Below are 20,538 nucleotides of genomic sequence, written 5' to 3' on the forward strand. Positions count from 1 at the left end.
TATATCAAATGTACATGTGGTTTCATTTTTGCTCAGTAAATTGTGGTAAGGTGCATAGCATGCCAGCACAGTTAGCCAAGTCATTCAACAATCCATGGCGAAGCTCATCTGGCTGCTGCCTCAACGCACGTCTGTTCTCAGTATTTGAACAGTAAACGTGAACATTCAGCGATTTATTTATTTATAGTGCAAATCAACCATTGAATATTTGTTTTTCATTTTACATTTTTTCTTTCCCTACACGTCCGATTTACACGTAAACTTACTTTGATCAAATTATCTTAATTGTGTTTTCACACAAAAAAAACATGATTGGCTGAAAAGAGTACATGCTAACTTTTGCATGATTGTTCTTCCACACTCATTGAACAAAAGATCTCTGACCACTAACTTATACACCACTAACTTATACACTGAACAAAAGTGTAAAAAAGTTGTTGAGAAACCATCTGCAGTGCCGGAAGTCCCCTTGTTTGCTTGCAGTCATAGCCCCCTCTGTGCTTCAGCCCCACCTAGACTCCTCTCCAAAACCGCAAGCACCCTTTAAACAAGGCAGGGGCTCTCCATGTGCACGTGACCCTCCTGTTTAGTATTCCTGCCATGTCTGAGTGAGGGAGCACCATTAAATTGGGATCAGGCAGATTAGAGTGTATTATAGACGACTATTAAAGGCTGAAAATGAGAGCCATGGGTTAGTACCTGATCAGGGTACCCCAGTGTTAGTCCGCACACATGTATGTGCACAGCACTGGCACGGCATGAAATAAAAGTCGAAGAAAAATATGACCCCCAGTATGATCACATTAAAGAACCTGGCTGTCGGTAAGAGGAAAACTTAATTTGACACTCGGGCAAGAAAAAGACTATTCTTGATGCATCTATTTTATTTATTTAACTTATTTCATTATTATTTATCCATTAGTCAAAATGTATAGCAGTCACTTTCCCCATCCACTTTTTCAGTCTTGGCACCAAAGGTGTGAAAATAGCCTGAAGTTGCTGCTGAAAAAGAAGCAGAAGATCACACCTTAATTTCTGCACGAACATGAAACGGTAGCTGTGAAAGCAAAAAGTATCTGTGGTGTAAAACTGACTCCAAAAACTATATGTTCGTGGTTCTTTGGTCCTGTTATAAGGTATTATAATCTCATTTATCCAGAATAACAACTGATATGGTTATTTACACTGAAGGTCTTGTTAAAGAAATAGCGCAAAAAGTTCATAAAATATTTTAAAAAAGAATAGAGAGTTTTATCTTATGACGACATAAAATCTGGGCCTGCTAAGCCATCTATGTAACAACTGACTCTGGTACCAAAAACATTATTTTCTGTGATTAAATTATGCCGAATTGCACATGTAAACTATTTCATGAACAAATAATTTGATAAATGATCCAAATCATTCAAAACAGAAAAAGCCCAAATTGAACAGTGTTGTTCCTTTGTGTGTGTGTGTGTGTGTGTGTGTGTGTGTGTGTGTGTGTGTGTGTGTGTGTGTGTGTGTGTGTGTGTGTGTGTGTGTGTGTGTGTGTGTGTGTGTGTGTGTGTGTGTGTGTGTGTGTGTGTGTGTGTGTGTGTGTGTGTGTGTGTGTGTTGCTATATACAGTTTCAGGCGGTTTACATACAGTTTAAACATCAAGAACACTTAACATTTTATTCTTCTCCATATTGACAGTAAGGTTGAGGATGCTTCTCTTATTTAAGTTTATATAGGACTCGTAGGTCCTCTATATTCTTAGATATCCTAGTTATCTAGGTATAGTAGTTGTAAAGTTTCAGATTTTTTTTTTTGGGGGGGGGGGTTAATTCTTTCTTCAAAGTCACATACCCTAAGTTAACTTGACTTGGAGAAGCTACAAGATTTTGGCATCAGAAGTTTGAGATAAGCTAACTGACATCGTTTTGAGTTAATTTGACACGCTTCCTCGAACACAACAGCCTCGTTGCAGGCATCATGGGAAAATAAAAACAAAATCATCTGATACATCAGGAAAGGAATGGCCTACATCCCCTGAAGATGCCTGACGTTTCCAATGTAATAATTTCAAACAGTAACTCAAAAGTATAAACAAGATTTTTGCAGTCAGGAAGGAGATGACTTCTGTGTCCCAGAAATGACATAATTTTGGGGTGAAATGTGCTGCTGAACCCCAGAACAAAACCAAAGACATTGTTTGAGGTTTCAACAGAAAGAGAAGATCATTATCTGCAGTGAAACCTGACCTGAACTGAAAGACTCCACTGCAGTGAAAATCTCCAACCAAAATCACTAAAACAGCCAGATTACAGTTTCAAAGGTCATATTTCGTTTTCAGTTTTATAATTTTTTTATCGTACATTGATTTAAGGCTCAGAAAAATTCCAAAAAGGTTGCCATATGGCAAATTGGCTTTAGTAAGGAGGTGGATGGAAAAACTATGATGAACAGGTGATGTCAATGGATCATAGTTATGATGATTTGGTACAACAACAGTATCCATTGAAGGATGTTTTAGGAGCAAAGATGGACAGGGGACTCCCCTTTATCAACAAACGTTTGATGAATTCATTGAAACAATGTTTTTGAAAGAAAGATTGGAAGGGGCTTGCAGATTTCTTCTTCTGTAGTGCCTAATGTTATTACAATTCTTTTTAGGAATCTAGAGGAATTTCTCGATCACACGGTGGAAATATGTGTTGTGGTCAGTGTTCCAGATTATTTTGCCATTTCCTCAGATCAAAACATAATTAGGAGCTTTCAGACTGTCATCAACCAGTCTGGAATCCAGATTCTGTAATTGTCTAGCGTCGTATCATTGTTCAAAGTTCAACTCCGCTTCTGTGATGAAGCATTAATGCAGAAAACAACAGACAGATTTTACAACAGCATCTGCTGTCTTCAAGATCACGCCTGTTCAAGAATCATCCATGCATATCTTTTTAACAATACGAGGTAAACCACACCCTGGACACATTACATAGACATGACTGAGGAAAAAGAGTGTGCAAAACATGACTGGTCCTGACCGTTCCACAGTAGAGAATGGAGGAGAATTCAAAAGACAAAAGCAGAGGTGATGACAAAGACATAAAGATTGTGTTCATGTATATTGCAATTGAATCCTGTTGTACCTATGTGTGTCTTTCTCCTCAGACATCCGTTGTTCCCGCTGCTGGCACTGTTGTTTGAGAAGTGTGAACAAGCCACGCAGGGATCTGAATGCATCACATCAGCCAGCTTTGATGTTGATATTGAAAACTTTGTCCACCAGCAAGAACGGGAACACAAACCATTCTTCAGTGAAGATCCAGAGCTGGACAACTTGGTAAGTCAACCAAGGTGAAAAAAAATACTCAGCCTTGTTAAATGTTTTGCATTTACTCTGAATAACAAGAACTACAGAATAGGTTCTGTTGTAGAAAAGGGTGTGCTGTTGAACCAGATCGATTGTAGAACAGGTCCTGGTCTTGACCAAGATCTATTGGAGTCGTCCTGGCTGGATGTCCACTTTTAGAAAGAGTAGTCTCAGAACTAAACTCTCTCAATTTCTAGACATTTTGTCTTGCTGTCCATGGATGGATGATAACTATACGTCTTCAGAGATGTTCTCTTTGTGATGCATAACTCACCTCAGCAGAGGCTTCTCATTAAAAACATAATTAAAATGTTTCAGTGTCTTTCATCAGTCAGTGGTCATAAACAACAGCTATCAATACCTTTCTTCAATTAGACTTCAGCTATAGAAAATACTGACTATAATCATATTTTATTTGAATAATTAGTTTGAGGGTTCACTTACATTTTCTACCGGCATTACCAATGTTTAATGTGTGTTTCTTATTTGTTAAAATGCTGCTGGGTTGATTGAGTTGACTTGATACGGTGTCTGGGTTAGAGAGCTGCAGATGAAGGGTCACACATCAGCTCTTTAATCACCAAAATAAAAAAAAGGCATGATGTGAATAAGTCAGTCTTTGAAAGTCACCTTTGTCTGTAGATTGATTTATTTTCCGTACAATCAAAGTATTACGTTTGTGAGTCGACAAACTTTAACCAATCAGCAGTAAAAGGAAATCTTTTAGCTGCACGTTTTATTCTGACCCATCGTTCCTGAAAATGTGTCTTAAAAGCAGGACATCCCCTGGCCACCACAATGCATAGCAAGGAAACAGATGATATAACACAAGTTTAGGCTTACCCTCAGAGTTTGCTGTTGACTCGTGGGAGGGCATGCGACTGTCTCCATCACAGACGATTCCTGAGTTTGCTTCCATTATAGAGACAATGCAGTAGTCTGTGACAGAGTTGTATCAATGCAGAGAAGTGTGTGTGTTGTTGTTTGTTGTATTTGTTCTTTTATATTAAAGCATTTTTATTTCACTTATTGGATGCTTCACTGGACAGAAGACATGATATTACCTCCATCAGTCATCTCTTTCCAGGCCCTTGTGACCAGGCCCTTAATAGGTCACTGGTCCCTGTCATACCTGTAGCCCGATGACACAGCGAAATAAAATATTGTTCTTTGTTGGAACCTAGTTACAATTACCTCCATCACAAAGTCTGAAAAATTGCTTCTCATCTCTCTCTCTCTCTCTCTCTCTCTCTCTCTCTCTCCATACACCATGTCCACATGTAGACGTTAAGATGCACCTTTACAGCTCCTTATATGGTGGTTCCTGGGTGGCAATTTATGCCTATTCATGAACATCAAGAATACACTGCCAGTCTGCAAGTGATTGACATTCATGAAACATACACCCGAGTTTTACATGGCAGTTACAAATCCAAGATGGGTTTTTTGTATTAAAAACGATTTATGTGCAAATTTACTCAATTTACAATAATTTCATGAATGAGAATTAATTTGTTTGTCTGTTATTATGGCTTACATGACGATCAGATCGGTCTTGATGTCAAATTAATTCAGAGTAGCAGTTTAGGGGTTCACGTACTTTTGTATGGATTTGTAAATTGAAAAGGCAGAAATAACAGGAAAAAATGTAATTAATGCCACTATTCCTACTCCTAATTATTCCCTCCCCTTTGTGTAATCTTCCACATTCTCCCCCTGCCCCTCTCCTTGCACAGCAGCTAGCAGTAATGACAAATGTAGCGAAGGAGGAAGGAAATCATGTTTACTGATGGGAAAAAAAGAAGAAAAAACAGACAAAGACTCAGAGGAAAATAAGGGGGAAAAAAGTTCAACCTTGTAATCACAGTTCTTGAGAGGGTAGGCTGATGAGCGCTGAACAGTCAGTTAACCCTGCATCTGTGTGTTTTATGAGGCACTCAGTGTCGCCATCTCTCCCCAAGGGCTCTAACTCTTCCGTAGGGTGGTAATGTTACACTGGTCCTGACCGGCTGCCATGGTCACAAGAGTTACTGGTCCCTTGATTAAATGAGAGCAATTTAATTAGCTGATTTATCTCCTTCTTGCCCAAGCACTTTTCTGAAAATTCTGTCGACCTTCATTGGTGACTTTGAGCATGTGCATCAGTGTGCTTCACAACGTGGAGGAAACAAGACTGTTGAGAATGCAGATTTACAAAGGCTTTATAACTCTCCTTTATAGGATTCTCTTACATGTATCTAGAAACGTGTTCATTCCCATTGGCTCCCGTACTTCTGCTTGCCACTTGATCTACAGGAATAACAAAAATTCCTTCTTAACTGACTTTATTTTTCACTTTGATTTTCAAGTCTGGTGCACATTTGTTAAAGAAATACAGTCTACTTGGTATCTTTAACATGGAACTAACAGACACTTTGAAGAAAAAGTAGACAAATTCCTTCCCAAGATCAGTTTTTCTGCATTACTTTTCCATGAAATGTTTTTTGATTTTTATCTAAATCCCAATATATAAATACAGTGTGCTTAAATTGATAACACACAATGACATATCATCAAGGGCTGCTGTCCTGCATGTTTTAGATGCTTTCCTTCATCAACACACCTGATACAATGAATAAGATAATCATCAACTTCTAATAAAGTTCTGCAAAAGTCTGTAAATGACACATTCATTTGTCCTCCTTATTATGAGGTTCAGTGATCAACCAAAATCTCTTCTCCAGCAACCCCGCAAAGACATTATCAGGGAGGCTAAGGAGTGTGATTCCCCTGTAATCCGGTATTTGTAAAAAGGGGTAACAACCACTATAGCCTTCCAGTCCAGAAGTCCTGCTCCAGATGGCCAGTCAGTGTTGCAATAGCAGGGCCATGTTCTCCTTCCCTCTCTGCCTGTTTCCTGTCCACCTACTTTGCCAATAAAAGCCACTAGAGTAACAAAATCTTTGAAAAGATGTTGCAAATGCGTCTCAACAAAGTCAGGCCGACAACATCTAGTGCTTTGAGGACCTCATCCATGAGCAGAGCCCAGTCACCACAGAGCTTTTTAACTATCACAGTGACCTCAAACCCACTTATGGCCAGCCCATCCCACATGGGGCTCAGATCCTTTCTTCCAGTGCTCTTAACATATGGCCACAGATCCAAGCCTGATGCTATGTGCATGTGTGGGCTTTTATGTTCAAACATGATGTTAGTTAAGGATAAACTGTGATTAGCATAAACGTCCAACAACAACACAACACCAAAACAATCTGCAGCTTCCAAGCTGGGGGTCAATAAATATGCCCACTCCAGCTCACTGCCTCTCTTCCTTGGGCAACACCAGAGTGGAACAAGGTCAAGCCTATTTCAGGAAGTTTGGTTTCAGACCCCATGTTGCGCATTGAGCTGAGCTCAACTCTTCCTAGTCATTACCTTCTCAACCTCACAAACAATCTAAGGTTCCTTCCCCATTTAAGACAGGACATGCCATGTTCCCAGAGCAAGTTTCAGCAACTGGGATCACCACACCCACCCCCATAATAAGGCTGTATCCCCAAACCCTTTCCACCCAGTATGTCCCCACCAACAGGTGATGGACCCACAGAAGGCCTTTAGAACAACTTAGAAGCAGTTAATAAACAAGATAATGTGTTGTTAAAGATGGTCTATAATTAGTTAATGTGTTTTCTGTTGTGCAACTGAGAATTGTGTTTAATCTGGGCTTTGGAGAGGCAACTGTCCTATTATTTCACCATAAATGTGATATGTTTTGTGATTCACCTCTGTGTCTCTTAGATGGTGAAGGCCATCCAGGTGTTGCGGATCCATTTGTTGGAGTTAGAGAAGGTCAATGAACTCTGTAAAGATTTCTGCAACCGTTACATTACTTGCCTCAAGACCAAGATGCACAGTGACAACCTTCTCCGTAATGATCTTGGAGGACCTTATTCTCCAACACATACCAGTATCAGCATGCAGCAGGTCAGTCACTGGAACACTGTGAACTGTGGATTTTACAATTCCTGTAATATATGACCTGGTAGATTTTGCAGTTGGGAGTTTTTCACTCACTCCAGGTGAGTGAGCCCCCTCTGCCATTGCTCATCAATACCTCCTTCTGTGATCCCCCAGGAACTAATTCAGACCTCCTCCTCTCCATCCATGACCTCTGTCTCCAGCTCCGTTACCCCTGCAGGGATTGTGGTACCTGCTGGAGGTCTGCAACAGGGCAATGTCGCCATGACCGCCATTAACTCGCAAGTGGTGACAGGTAAGAGTCTGATTCTACACACAAAAAATGACATATGACCTCTCTAACGTATGCACATACTTGCACAATTAATGTTAAACACCCACAGCTAAGCGACTATTCCACATGGGGGTGCACATTCTGCTGGTAGAGGTCTTGAAATGAATTAATTCACATAAATCTTCAAACCTGAGACCATGGCTATCAGTCATGAAAGGGTGAATTGTCTTCTCTGGGTTGGGAGTGAAGTGCTTGCTCAAGTGGAGGAGTTTAAGTATCCCAGGATCATGACGAAAAGTGAGTGAGGAGTGGAAAGGGGTGTCTGCAGTAATGCGGACTATGTACTGGTCAGTAGATCTATGTTCCTATCCTCACGTAGGGTCACTAAATGACTGAAAGATTAAGACTGCTGAAATGATTTACCTCTACAGGGTGACTCATTTAGTCATTTGGGAGGGACTTGTAGAGTTAGTGACCCTCCACATTGAGCTGAGGCAGTTTGGACATCTGGTTAAGATGCACCTAAAAGCTATAGTATTGCACACATCTGTATGTCTCTGTTATATTTGGTCACACCACTAATGTGACATAAATGTAAACATTAGATAATAAGATCTGGGTATATTTTGGTATTTGGTATATTTTGTGACATCATCTCATCAAGTCTGTCATGCAATCACTATTACAGAAATGCACATGCACTCTTCAAAATACTATTTTGAAGAGCTAATATATTTGTGGTTTTTCAACAAACCTTTTTGAACAATCATACTCAAAAAGTATTGCCTATTCACCTCGGCACAGGAATCCCACTTACTGAGTATTCCACTATGAGACAGCAAGGTAACTAAATGCAACATGGAAAACAAATTCAAAAATTGTGTGGACTGTTCTGCACAAAATCGTTGTGGCGGTCACATTACACTTGATGCTCCTGCTGCTATTATGTCACATAAATTTCAGGATTTATATTTACTTGGCTTTAAAAATCTATACGGCCAATTTCATCCCAGCCTTTAATGAGGTCTTATTAGTATTGTTAGCATGTGTTTGATTACAGCCATAACGTTTGTGTCTCTGTGTGCTTCTGTATGTGCTTGCATCTCATAATGTCAAGCCTGTACAGTGAAATGTTAATCCTGCCCTCTGGAAATCCCTTTTAACCCAAAATAAATCAATGTCTCTGCCTTTGATCGCTACACACTGAAGAGCTCAAACAGACTGTGATAAGAGTGTCTTGATCAAGGCTAATTAGGCCAGGAGCAGAAAGACTCTCCTCCTCTTTCTTCTTGTTTTGTTAGGGTTAAAGGGCATTAATGCAGCTGGAACTGAATCTTTCACTTTCTTGTTTTCTGCATGTTTGATTGCAAAGCTGACAAGCAGTTAATAAGCCTCTGGTGGTGGTGCAGGATGTGGCTTCCAGTAGCTGTCGAGGCCACTTGATACTCACGGCTGCAAATTATCCCCTCAGGTGGGACCCTGTACCAGCCGGTTGCTATGGTGACATCACAAGGACAAGTATTAACACAGGCGCTAACGCCAGGAAGCATCCAGATCCAGAATTCACAGGTAATGCCACGCGGGCCATCATGCTTGGGCCAACTCATATGTTTTCACCACCCAATACTTTAGCATTTTATTATTTAAAGAAATGTCTTTTTAGTTTTCATATAGCCTAACCCCCCACCTTATCCCCCACCCCCACTCCCCCAAGTTCCTTTTCATTCTCTCCGTCTGAACGCAGCTCCCTACTGCCAAACAAAATGGAAATTGTCTAATCCCCTGATGTTCTGTGAGCTTTCAGTATCGTGTGGTTTTTCGCTACAGATGATAGTCGAATACGGAAACATTGCAGTTCTATAATTTTGATGCAGTAAATAAAACATATAATTCTTATAGAGGGTTCACACACATCTTGTTTCATGTGATCCAACAACAACCAAAACAAACTGCCAATGCTGCATTGTTTGATGTTAAAAAAGGAGAGTGGTGAGAGAATAGTGACTTCCCCATCACTGTTTTTAAACCATTTCACTCACATGACAGTAGAACACATTTGTCCTTTTAATGTTTCCCTTTATTTCACATTCAGTTCTTAGTCTAAAAGGCCCGGGACTAGATTTCTGATGGTTGGGACACTTGGTCCTTTCTTTCCATATAATGGTTAGAATGTCCTTTTAACACAGTTGTCTCTTGATTTTGTTTTTCATTTGTATAATCGTTATCGTGTGAAACTACAGGATTCAGTAAAATAATGTGTGATAAATTTAACAGCAGGCATCATTGTTTCACAGATTATGGATTTTCACAGTAATAATTATGGGATGTTCCGCAATATCTGAGCTGAGTGTTACTTAAGCTGGTCAAGCTCAGCCTATCACTTTAGCTAGTTGATCTGGTCTGTTTAAGTATCATTTTTTGGGTGTTGATGAAAATATGTCTTGAATCATTCTACAATGCCAAGCATAGTGGCAGCTTGTTGAAGAACTGCTGTGGTATTACCAGACTGTGCATCTTTTTTAATTTCCTTCCTAGTTTTTCTCAATCAAACATTGATTTCTGAATGATTTTTCATTCAAGTCTGGATCTTTTGTGCTTAAAATGTATCTATTATTATCTTTTGTGCTTAACATTTCCTGTATTACTATGACCTTTTTTTGACACCTCTTATGATAAGTAACCAAAGCAATGAGAGGGTTGTTTACAATAGCCCAACTAATACCCAGATTGAGACCCCAAGTACCCTCGAAGTATGTACATTTTATTGATAGCGCTTTTAACAGATAAAAATCAAGCGCATTGCCTAATACGGCAGTAAAGATAAAATAATGACATAATTATTGTGCTGTAACATAAAAAAAGGCAAGAAAATAAAGTCAGTTAACCCAATCAACTAAATGCCTTCTAAGTGTCTTACGCAAATTTTCACGGCAAAGCCAGTTTATTTGTATAGCACATTTCATGTACAGTACAAGACAATTCGAAGTGCTTTACATAAAAAGATAAAAACTAAATGTGTTAAAAAGTAAAATAGTTTAAACACAGAAATTAAAGACAGACAGACATAAGTTAAAAATAATTAAACAAATGAAAAAGAAAGAAAGAAAGAAAGAAAGAAAGAAAGAAAGAAAGAAAGAAAGAAAGAAAGAAAGAAAGAAAGAAAGAAAGAAAGAAAGAAAGAAAGAAAGAAAGAAAGAAAGAAAGAAAGAAAGAAAGAAAGAAAGAAAGAAAGAAAGAAAGAAAGAAAGAAAGAAAGGTTATAGTGCATTGTGGGAGATTACTGAAATGCAGCACTAAATAAAAAGGTTTTCATCCTTGACTTAAATCGACTCAGAGTTTCAGCAGCCCTGATGCATTCTGGGAGTTTGTTCTAGAGTTGATGAGCATAAAAGCTGAGCGCTGCCTCATCGTGTTTTGGTTCTAACTCTGGGTACAGAAAGTAGATGTGACCTTGATGACCAGAGATGTATTTTGACCCTCGACCATTCAGAGATTTATAAACCAACAGCAGGATTTTAAAATCTATTCTGTGGTAGACAGGAAGCCAGAGTAAAGATCTATGAACTGGAGTTATATGGTCCACTCTCTTTGTCTTAGTGAGGACTTGGGCAGCAGCGTTCTGGACTAACTGCAGCTGTTTGATGGATTCTTTTAGGGAGACCCATGAGAATAACGTGACAGTAGTCCAGTCTAGTTTTTCTACGTCCTGCTGAGACATCACTCCTTTAGTCCTCAATATGTTCTTTAGGTGATAATAGACTGCATCTACTACTGTCCTAATGTGGCTGTTAAAATTCATCTTTCAACACAATCAGCAGATTGAGTGACATCCAGGGCCAGGGCATTCCCCACTCCTGGTTCTATAACCTGTAAGGACAGGTCCCCATGAGTTTTAAAACACATTTTAGGGACCATGAGGACGTTTTGACCCCAGGAACAGAGAGAGTGACTACAAGAGTACCAGTCAAGACATCTGGGATGTACTGAGGGCCTGACCATGTAATGCTCTTAGTGTTAGCACTAAAATTTTAAAATCAATTCTAAACTTTTAACGCAACCAGTGAAGCAAAGATAAAACCAGTGATGTGTGCTGTTCTAGAAGTTCCTGTGAAGAGTTTAAGCTTACAGTATTGTGTGTTTCACCTAAACTTGGCTGCAGGAGCCGTTATTAACAAGTTATTAACAACTTGAGCATCTCCCTGGCCAATTTTCAGACAGTACGGGAAAACAGAGATTTGAAGAGTAGAAAAATTAAAGGTGGCGGAAAGGTGACAATCCATGTCAACAACAAACGGTGTAAACCAGGAGATGTAGCTGTAAAACATCATCTCTGCAGCCTGGATAGGAATTATTCAATTCAATTCAAAATACTTTAATCTATTAATCCCCAAAGGGAAATTGACCAGTGTTAGTTCAGTAGCAGTCTACGTCTCAGGGTTAACTCCAAACCCATGGGGTTCAGAAAGTACTCATTAAGTCATTTATGGTTATTAATAATTGTTTAATGACAGATATTAACAGAAACAAATTACTAATAAAATGGTCAAAACAAATATGTGTTTGTGTTCAGCACTTTGGTCAACTGTGTTGTTTTTTTAAAGTGCTTTATAAATAAAGTTGAGGTGCGATATTTAACTCCAGTTGCTAGGCAACAAAAAAGGCTTTTTAGGAAGAGGCCAGCAGATATTAGCTAGTTTTCTGAGTTGTGGATGGACAGTCTATTTTTCTATCCCTTTAAGCTGGGCATACACTGTGCGATATTTTAAATCGTATGAGACTGCCCCATCTCACACTGCACGACTAGATCGTGGAGTTCAAAAGTTCAGAGCCCACGATTTATGTTCTCACACTGTACGACCCGATGCTCGGATGCGACCCGTCTGCTCACACTATACGATCATAATCCTCCCGTCGGACCTCTGTGTATTGGAACTCGAGGCCGGTTTTGGGGCAGGGGTGGGCTGTTCCCACCCAAACGTGCGTCCTGCCCACCTGATCAAAGGTTATGGGATCCTTTATTTTTTTATAATTATATATAAATATATATACATATATATATATATATTTTATTTATTTATTTTTTTTTTAAATCCCAAAATACCTGTACCGTTTCTGATTGGGGGGGCACTGCGCATCATTTTTTGACACAACAAAGAACGCATACCGCAAAAGTGTCTCAGCGGAGGAACCCGGCATCCCAGCAAAGTGAGAAGAGAAAAAGGAGTTGTTCCGAACAGCAGACAGCGCACACACTTAAGGCTGATTTATGGTTCTGCGTTACACCAACGCAGAGCCTACGGCGCAGGGTACGCGGCGACCCGCATCATACGTGGAAATGCGGTCTTTTTTTGCTATTAAAACATGATTTGTAATGTGAATTTGCAACACTTAAACTGCAAATAATAGTTTTTGACGTGACATCAGAGATTGCACATGCTCTCTGCGAAAGGATGAGGCAAATCGGGTCGCAGCACTGCTTCAACTGTGCGATGCCTTCACGAGGAGCGACCAGGATTTCAAACATGCTTGATTTTCTTGCGACCTCACGATTTGTGATCGGGAGCTCGTCGTGAGGTGTTAATCTCTCCTCGTTACCCCACGTATACTGCACGAGGCACGAGCAACGATTGGGTCAAAATCGGGCCCGATCAAAAAAAAGTCGCACGACTGGAAAATCGGCTCAAAACGAGCCGATAATCGCACAGTGTATGCCCGGCTTTACCTCATCAACGCGTTCCTGTTTATGTACGTCTTTAAGTTTGCAATATACGGCTCACAGTGGGACACAGCCAAAATCCTCTTCCTTACATAGTCTTTGCAGTCTCTCAGTTAATATGTATGGGACTAGCTGCACTAAAGTGAGTAACCTTTTTAATTTCAGCACTGTTTTGCAGCACCAAAATGAATGGGTTCCAGAGCAGAGCGAACTGGCCACCGCATTCTATCTGAAAGACCTTTTCAGAAGAATTTAATAAAGAGACAATGTGCCGTTTAAGATTCATATAAGCAGATATGTTTTCTTGATTGAAATGCTGTTCCGGCTGGTTTTGAATCTGGGTTTTGGTGAAACATTGGCCCTCTTCTCTTACTGGAGCAGCAGTCTGCTTCAGGATCTTTTACCAGAATATAATTTCGGAAACTTGCGGCTAATTTTACCTCTGCACATGAATAAACTTAATTTTTCTACATATGCACCATGAGCACATTGGGGGCAAAACAGGGTTCATTGTCCTTACCAAAAAAAAATTCAACATGTGACTAGACCAGAGGTCAAACCAACATTCTTCAGGAGACGTTAGGTGACACAGCAGGACAATACTCCGAAACTAAACTAAGTAAAATCCACCTCCTGGAGCGGTCCAAATAAAGCCAAGACCTGAACCTAACCTCGTCAGAGATTTTGTGGAAAGATCGCCAGAGAGACATTCACATCAGACATCCTACAAAAGGTCTTATTTGCAAAAGTGTCATGGAATCGCATTTTGTGAATTTCCACGTCTCTGGCAGTGGATGTGACGTATCATCTCAATCTAAAGTAATCAAAGTCTAGTTTCCAGTGTTTTTTGACCCCATTAATACAATGTAGTTGTACTGTAACACTACTTAATCATTATGCATTACATAAGGCGTTTGCCTCTGAATAATCATTTGAATAATCATCCGCTGCCTTCATTATCTGGATATTTTCTCTACAGTGGTAGCAGGAATAGCAAAACTTTTCAAAAACTAAAAATGTTTTAGTTCATTTTCTTCAACATTGAGATTTTATTTTTCTTTGTTTTGAAAAGAAGTGGGGAGAGTTACGAGAATTACACTTATTCCAAAAACAGCAGTCAATAGAAACACAGATCCCCCGCAGCGCTACCTTTATTGGACTCAGAAATTTGATTTTCTACAGTCTGCATGTTATTCGCTTAAGTACAGTGTTTATTATAACTTAAATTAAGTTACCATGTTTATGTGGCACATCGCTGTAGGTCCATGTTTTCCAAAAGTTTAATCTTGGTTGCAGAGAACTTGGGCTTATCTTTGGCTGCACACAGATCTCCCTCAGGAGTGGAGGAGAAACTGTCCCCTGAGAATAACAGGACACTTTGTTTTGTCTGTTATGTGATAGGGCGCAGAATCTCCTCGGCGTCTGAATGTCTTTGTCCTATTGTGCTTAAACACAGCACAGGCAGCCTGATCCGGATAATAGGTAGTAGCTCATTAAAAGACAGTCACAACAATGTGCAGACAAAATATACCCACACAGAAGAATTTAATTTCCACGTAAAATACATGTCTGAGTGTAATGTTTTTAAGGTTTGCTTCCAAATAGAAAACTTTGTTTTACCTGTGTTTTCTTCTATTATAAATACAACTTTATTGTAAGAAAGATCATCATGTCAACAAGAATAATTAGGTAAAGTAGCGTTGAAATATCATTATTCTGGCTGTTTTTGTCAAAGCTTGACAAACTTCAATTTACCATAGATGTTTCAAAATAAAAAAAACTGTATTGTTGCTCCTTCTGCAGGAGTGTTGACTTAAAGAGGCGATGAGTTTTATGAAAGTAATTCTGTGCTTGGACCAAACAAAGCAGAGCACTCGCTGTGCAAATAGCCATGCTGCTGTCAAGCTCAGAGCAATCACACCCCGAAACTCAGAGCAGCCAATTAATTCACCTTTGTTTTGACCTGGAACGCATGCAGTCCCATGTATCATGTAGAAATGTCTTTGGATTCTTTTACCAGCTATGCTACTCATAAACGTAATCATTTTAAATAACCTTGAGAGCTTGTTTTAATGCATTTTTTTGCTGAATACTTGTAATGTAAATAACATTTCTGAACTCCTGTGTTCAGTGGGTGCATGAGGTCATTTATCCCACACAATGAGATGTGCTGTTCAAAGACATCTAATTCACTGATGCAGATCTCAAATTACAACCCAAATTCTGAAAAGATTGCAGCTCCATATGAAATCTAAACCGAATGCAGTCACTGACAAATCCTATTTACAGTAGAACATATAAAATATACCAAATGTTTAAAGTGGGGAAATGTGAGAGATTAATGAGGTAAGTTTGAATCAAATGGCAGCACCACGTCTCAATAAAAGTTAAGACGGGATTATGTTAACACAGTGATGTGTCCCCTGCACCACTTACATCCAAACACTTTTGATATTACAAGTTAAGATTAACATATACATGGAATGAAAATTAAATCATTGGAAGGAAGAAAAAAAAAACAAGATCCCCTGTTAGACAGCTAGGACTTGAAACCAGCGTCTGGGTTCCTGTAGAGCAGGGATATTCAATCGGCGGCCCGCGGGCCACATGCGGCCCGCCAGGAGCTTTTATGTGGCCCCTGGTCATATTTCAAAAAAGGGGTTGTTTGTTGGGGAAAAAAAAAAAAAAAATAAAAATATTTCAGATTTTTTTGCCAGTGTTGCACAGTGTTAATGTTTGTCACATTATTATTAACCTCCGTTGTACAGAGGACTTGTTGACATCATTAGGCTTCTAGGATTGGCCTGACATTTTTTTCATTTGAATAAGTGAGGACTTTGCATTTCAGATGGAACTTCTAAGCCTCCTATAATTCCATGTGATTGTTTTGTTTTAATGATATAATGCACAGATGTGTCATTAATAAAGGAGCTTATGGTTAATATTTTAGTTGCTTATTTATAACATCAAACTGGCTACTATGGACTGAAATGCTTGTGCCCAATGCTTAATATAATATTCAAATAAGGAAATCTTGGTGGAAAGTGGTGCTTTGTCATTATGGTGTGTTTTATTAAAAGTAGGTCAATATCAACTTTGCACAATGCATGGTTTCAAAATTAACTTGCATTTAAAATAATATTTCTTTATTTGAATATTATATTTAACATTCACAATGACTATATCTGGAGACAATTAATACATAATTCATATGTAAACTAGATATATTCAAATGTATAATACAAATGTATTATATATACATAAGTCTTCGTCTTTGAGTGCAATATACCTTTTGAAAACCCCCAAATTTTCAAATTGTGCGGCCCTCTCCATACAGTCCTTTTGCACATGTGGCCCCCGGCCGAATATAGTTGAATACCCCTGCTGTAGAGGTTCTGTAGATGTTTGGTCTGATGAATTCCCAGCTTCCACCTTCAGCCGTTTTCCAGAGCCAGACAGAAGCAACCTGGCCCGCACAAATGAGGGCACCCATTTCTCTTGTCTCTGTATAGACAGCCCTCTAGAGTATAAGTGAATTGAAAATAAGTCTGTCAGGAGAATAATTATTAAACTTTTCGGTACTTTTCAGTAAACAGCAGTCTAACAAAGCACTGTTGCGGTTGACGGTGGGTATGAGGTGTTTGATTTTCATCAACTATGACGCTGGACTTTGAGGTTTGTGGTTTGTTCAGTGTTTCACTCCTGAATGTGAGCAAACCACCTGGCTGCATGTACACCCTCCTCAGTCCTACTGAAGAAGTAGATGGTAGTTATATTTGCAACACCTATTTTTTGTTTTCCTCTTTGGCTTTACTTAAAAAAAAGTTAATGTACATGTTTATCATTTTACTTAAGTTGCTTAATATTAAGACCCAGTAATGTTTTTAAAGGAGATATTTTTAACCCAAAATTACATAAACCTAAGGGGGGGCACCAGCTTTTACACATGACTGTACACATCAGCAGCGACTAAAGACTGAAAGCATCTGTTCATCCGCCACACACTCTTCGCTGAATTTGTAGCACACTCCAAAACTTCTGGCTTGACTCGGCTCTTTCAGTTTCTGCTGAACAGGAAGACACACAGTCAACTACAGACTGGTTGAGCATGCTGCTTCTTTATATTATAAGTATCATTACTCAAAATCAGTTACCATGGTGACACCTCAGAAGGTGTTTCTGCCCTTGCCACAGAAAAAAAGAGAGGTAATTGGTAGTCTCCCTTTGTTTCCTTGGCAACAATATCTAAGCCCAACCATGCGCTCCTTTTTTATGTCTTCTTCCTGCCTCCCCTCTGTGTTTTTTAAAGGTAAACATGGACCTTTCGTCTCTGTTGGACAGCGAAGACAAGAAGTCCAAGAATAAGAGGGGCGTCCTGCCCAAACAAGCCACCAACATCATGCGCTCCTGGCTCTTCCAACATCTCATGGTGAGGAAGGCAGGGATGTTTGAGGTTTTTTTTCCACGGTTATCAAACATGACAGCAAACAGCAAGTGAAGTCCAGAGAGCAGAATTATCAATGTTGTGATGTAAAACATGACGCCCCTTCCTTGTTTCAGCACCCATACCCAACAGAAGACGAGAAGAGGCAGATTGCAGCACAAACAAGTCTCACACTTTTACAAGTGAACAACTGGTAAGCAGCTTTAGAGCAAACATTTTGCCTCAGACCAAAGAAATGTGCAACAAAATGAATTGGAAATTAAATGTGTGCGAAAAAAGTGAAATGCGCTTATGTGCAGAAGAAAGAAGCTGCTCTGTGCTTCTGTTGTGAACATCTGAATTGAGGCGGAGCTGAACTCAACTTGGACGTCCTCATTGTGTTGCTGATTATGTTGTGTCGCCATCTTCTGGCCGTAAACATCAATTACACCTGAGACTCGGCATGTCCTACACTGCATCTCCAGCACACCGATGAGATAAAACTTTCTGAATCACCTGGCAGTTAGTCCATCACGTGCTGCTAAGACAGCCCTGACACCACCTCTCCTCTGAAGATGCCATGGCATTAAAGATACCGTATATATATATATACATATATATATATATATATATATATATTATGTATTTTATATTATATATATATATATTTTTTTAATATTTTTTTATTTAGTTATTAACTTATATGTTTGTTTGTTTGCTTAATGTTGAATTGTGTGACATACTCATGGAATCTTGTCTGCTTTAGAAGCCATTTTTTTATTTTTCTTTCCTGAGATCAATTGTGAAAAATTAAAAAAGAAACAAAATGTTGGGAAAACTGCCCACACAATGAAAATAAGGTACTTATTCTTGTTTAAAAATACACACAGACACATACGCCGTTTTTTTCCCCCAGTATTTCATCATACACGCTCAGTTTAGAGTGTGTGTGTGGGCGCTGAATCAGAGACATGTCCAAGCTAAGCTAACAGATGCTCAAAACACAGATGAGAAAAATGTTATCCTTTTCTACCTTAAACAATGTAAATATATTCAATGGTTGTATTAAAATCCACACTAGTGTTCCCTCAAAGCTTTGATAAAAATATTGAGGATTCATTTGTTTTAGATTATAAAAATCTGCTCCTCTCTCATCCTAGTTCGAAGTAGCAGCTAGAGTCCCCAAAAACATTTGTGTCTCTTGACAGTAGTTACTACGCTGATAGTAGTTACTACGCTGATACCTGTACTTCAAAACTTACATTCATGTTGTTTTGGTTCGTAATGAAAGTGTACTGTTCTTCCCGTCTAATAACAACCTCGGGTCATTTTAACTCTGGAATGTCCTAAATGATCCTGTCAGCGAGCAATAAAACACTGGATGTAAAGTGCAATATTACCGGGGGTTAAACTGGGGCGGAGCTGTCCAGTGCTGACCCCAGAACATAACCGGCTGCTGCATTATGAAACACATATTGAACAAATTATGGTTCTTTTTCTGCAGTAGAATTTATCAGATACTTAGAACTCATCTGTCTATCAGAGCTCTTATTAGAACTCTGATTAATATTCTAGAGAAGATTAAGGGTGCTTTCACACCTGTCCCGTTTGGAGAGGTTGTTCCGAAACAGGGAGCGTTTCCTCGATTCGTTTGGTATATGTGAACACAGCAATCGCGCTCGGGTGCGGCACAAAACAAGCGAGCCAAGATCACCTAGGAGAGGCTTCCATTCGAGACCTGGAGTGGTGCGTTTGGAGTGAGAACATAATCGACACAGCAACCGACACAACTCCATTCATGGTGTACAGTATGTGCTACCCCCACCACCATTGGACAAAACTTTCTCTCTTCTCCCTTCTCTCTCTTCTCATTTCTCTCCTATTGGACGTGCCGAAATGTCGTCACAGCGTGGCATGATGAAATTAAAAAAGTTTCAATTCGGGCAGGCAAGCGAGGCGCAAACGCTGCGGCAGAGCGGTCCGCTCTTGCGCCACGGTAGCACATAAATGGATAGGATCTGTGGCGGGGTCTGCGCTTTGCGCCCTCTCTGTGAAAGGGGCTTGTTGTTTTTCCCGGGGTACGGAAGAAGAAACTCCTTCCGCGTTCATTTCTGACCAATCAGAGAACAGTTGGTTCGTGCATGGCATTTGTTAACAGCTTTGAAACGCTACAGACGGTTGCCTTGTGAACACAAACCCCACAAACGAAAAACGAAACAACTGTATCGATTTAACCCCTGAATCGGAACAAAACAAACGGGCGACAGGTCTGAAAGCACCCTTACTGACTTACCTTTTTTATACATTTTTTTTGGAGCGAGTCAAACACGCCTTCCCTCTTCAGTTCACAGATCGTCAGAACGATATCAGTCTATATGTGACATTGAAAAGAGGTGTTAAAACGATCAACACCATCAGATCTGTGTTGAATTTCTTTCTTTGGTGAGTTTAGCTTCCCCACTCTGAAATGGAGTAGCAGATCTCTGCTAGCAGGTTGACAAAACGACAAAGTTAGTTTCCAGTTACCAGACAACTCAAGGACACTGTATTTCCCAGCAAACAGGCCTTAGACCAGGTCCAGTTTAAAAACCACTATATGTAGACTGCTTGAACCTGGATCAGAATTAACTCGTAAGTAAAAAAAGAATAAATAAAACCCAGTTTGTGATCTCTTTGTGAAAATGTAAAACAGGACAATTTCACTGCGTTTTTGACAGTTGTCAGATCACTTAAGACACCACCTCAGGTCTCAATATTAAAAGATATTTTTCAAAAACAGATTTTTTTATTATATAATCAATCAACTTTTTCACATTTGTATAACCTTTATG

The 20,538-nt window shown here is 39.5% G+C and overlaps 1 protein-coding gene across 1 annotated transcript in view; it reads left to right on the top strand.

The window, feature by feature from the left end:
• The window catches only part of LOC133459349 (uncharacterized), a 152,561-nt gene that overhangs the window by 110,526 nt on the left and 21,497 nt on the right, over positions 1–20,538 (top strand). Inside the window, exons 5-10 of the mRNA XM_061739239.1 lie at positions 3,136–3,307; positions 7,115–7,300; positions 7,451–7,589; positions 9,040–9,137; positions 17,594–17,713; positions 17,845–17,921. Coding sequence (XP_061595223.1) covers positions 3,136–3,307; positions 7,115–7,300; positions 7,451–7,589; positions 9,040–9,137; positions 17,594–17,713; positions 17,845–17,921 — 792 coding nt within the window. The remainder of the gene's footprint in view (positions 1–3,135; positions 3,308–7,114; positions 7,301–7,450; positions 7,590–9,039; positions 9,138–17,593; positions 17,714–17,844; positions 17,922–20,538) is intronic.

The sequence above is a fragment of the Cololabis saira genome, chromosome 14, assembly GCF_033807715.1.
Source record: "Cololabis saira isolate AMF1-May2022 chromosome 14, fColSai1.1, whole genome shotgun sequence".
Classification (NCBI taxonomy): Eukaryota; Metazoa; Chordata; class Actinopteri; order Beloniformes; family Belonidae; genus Cololabis; species Cololabis saira.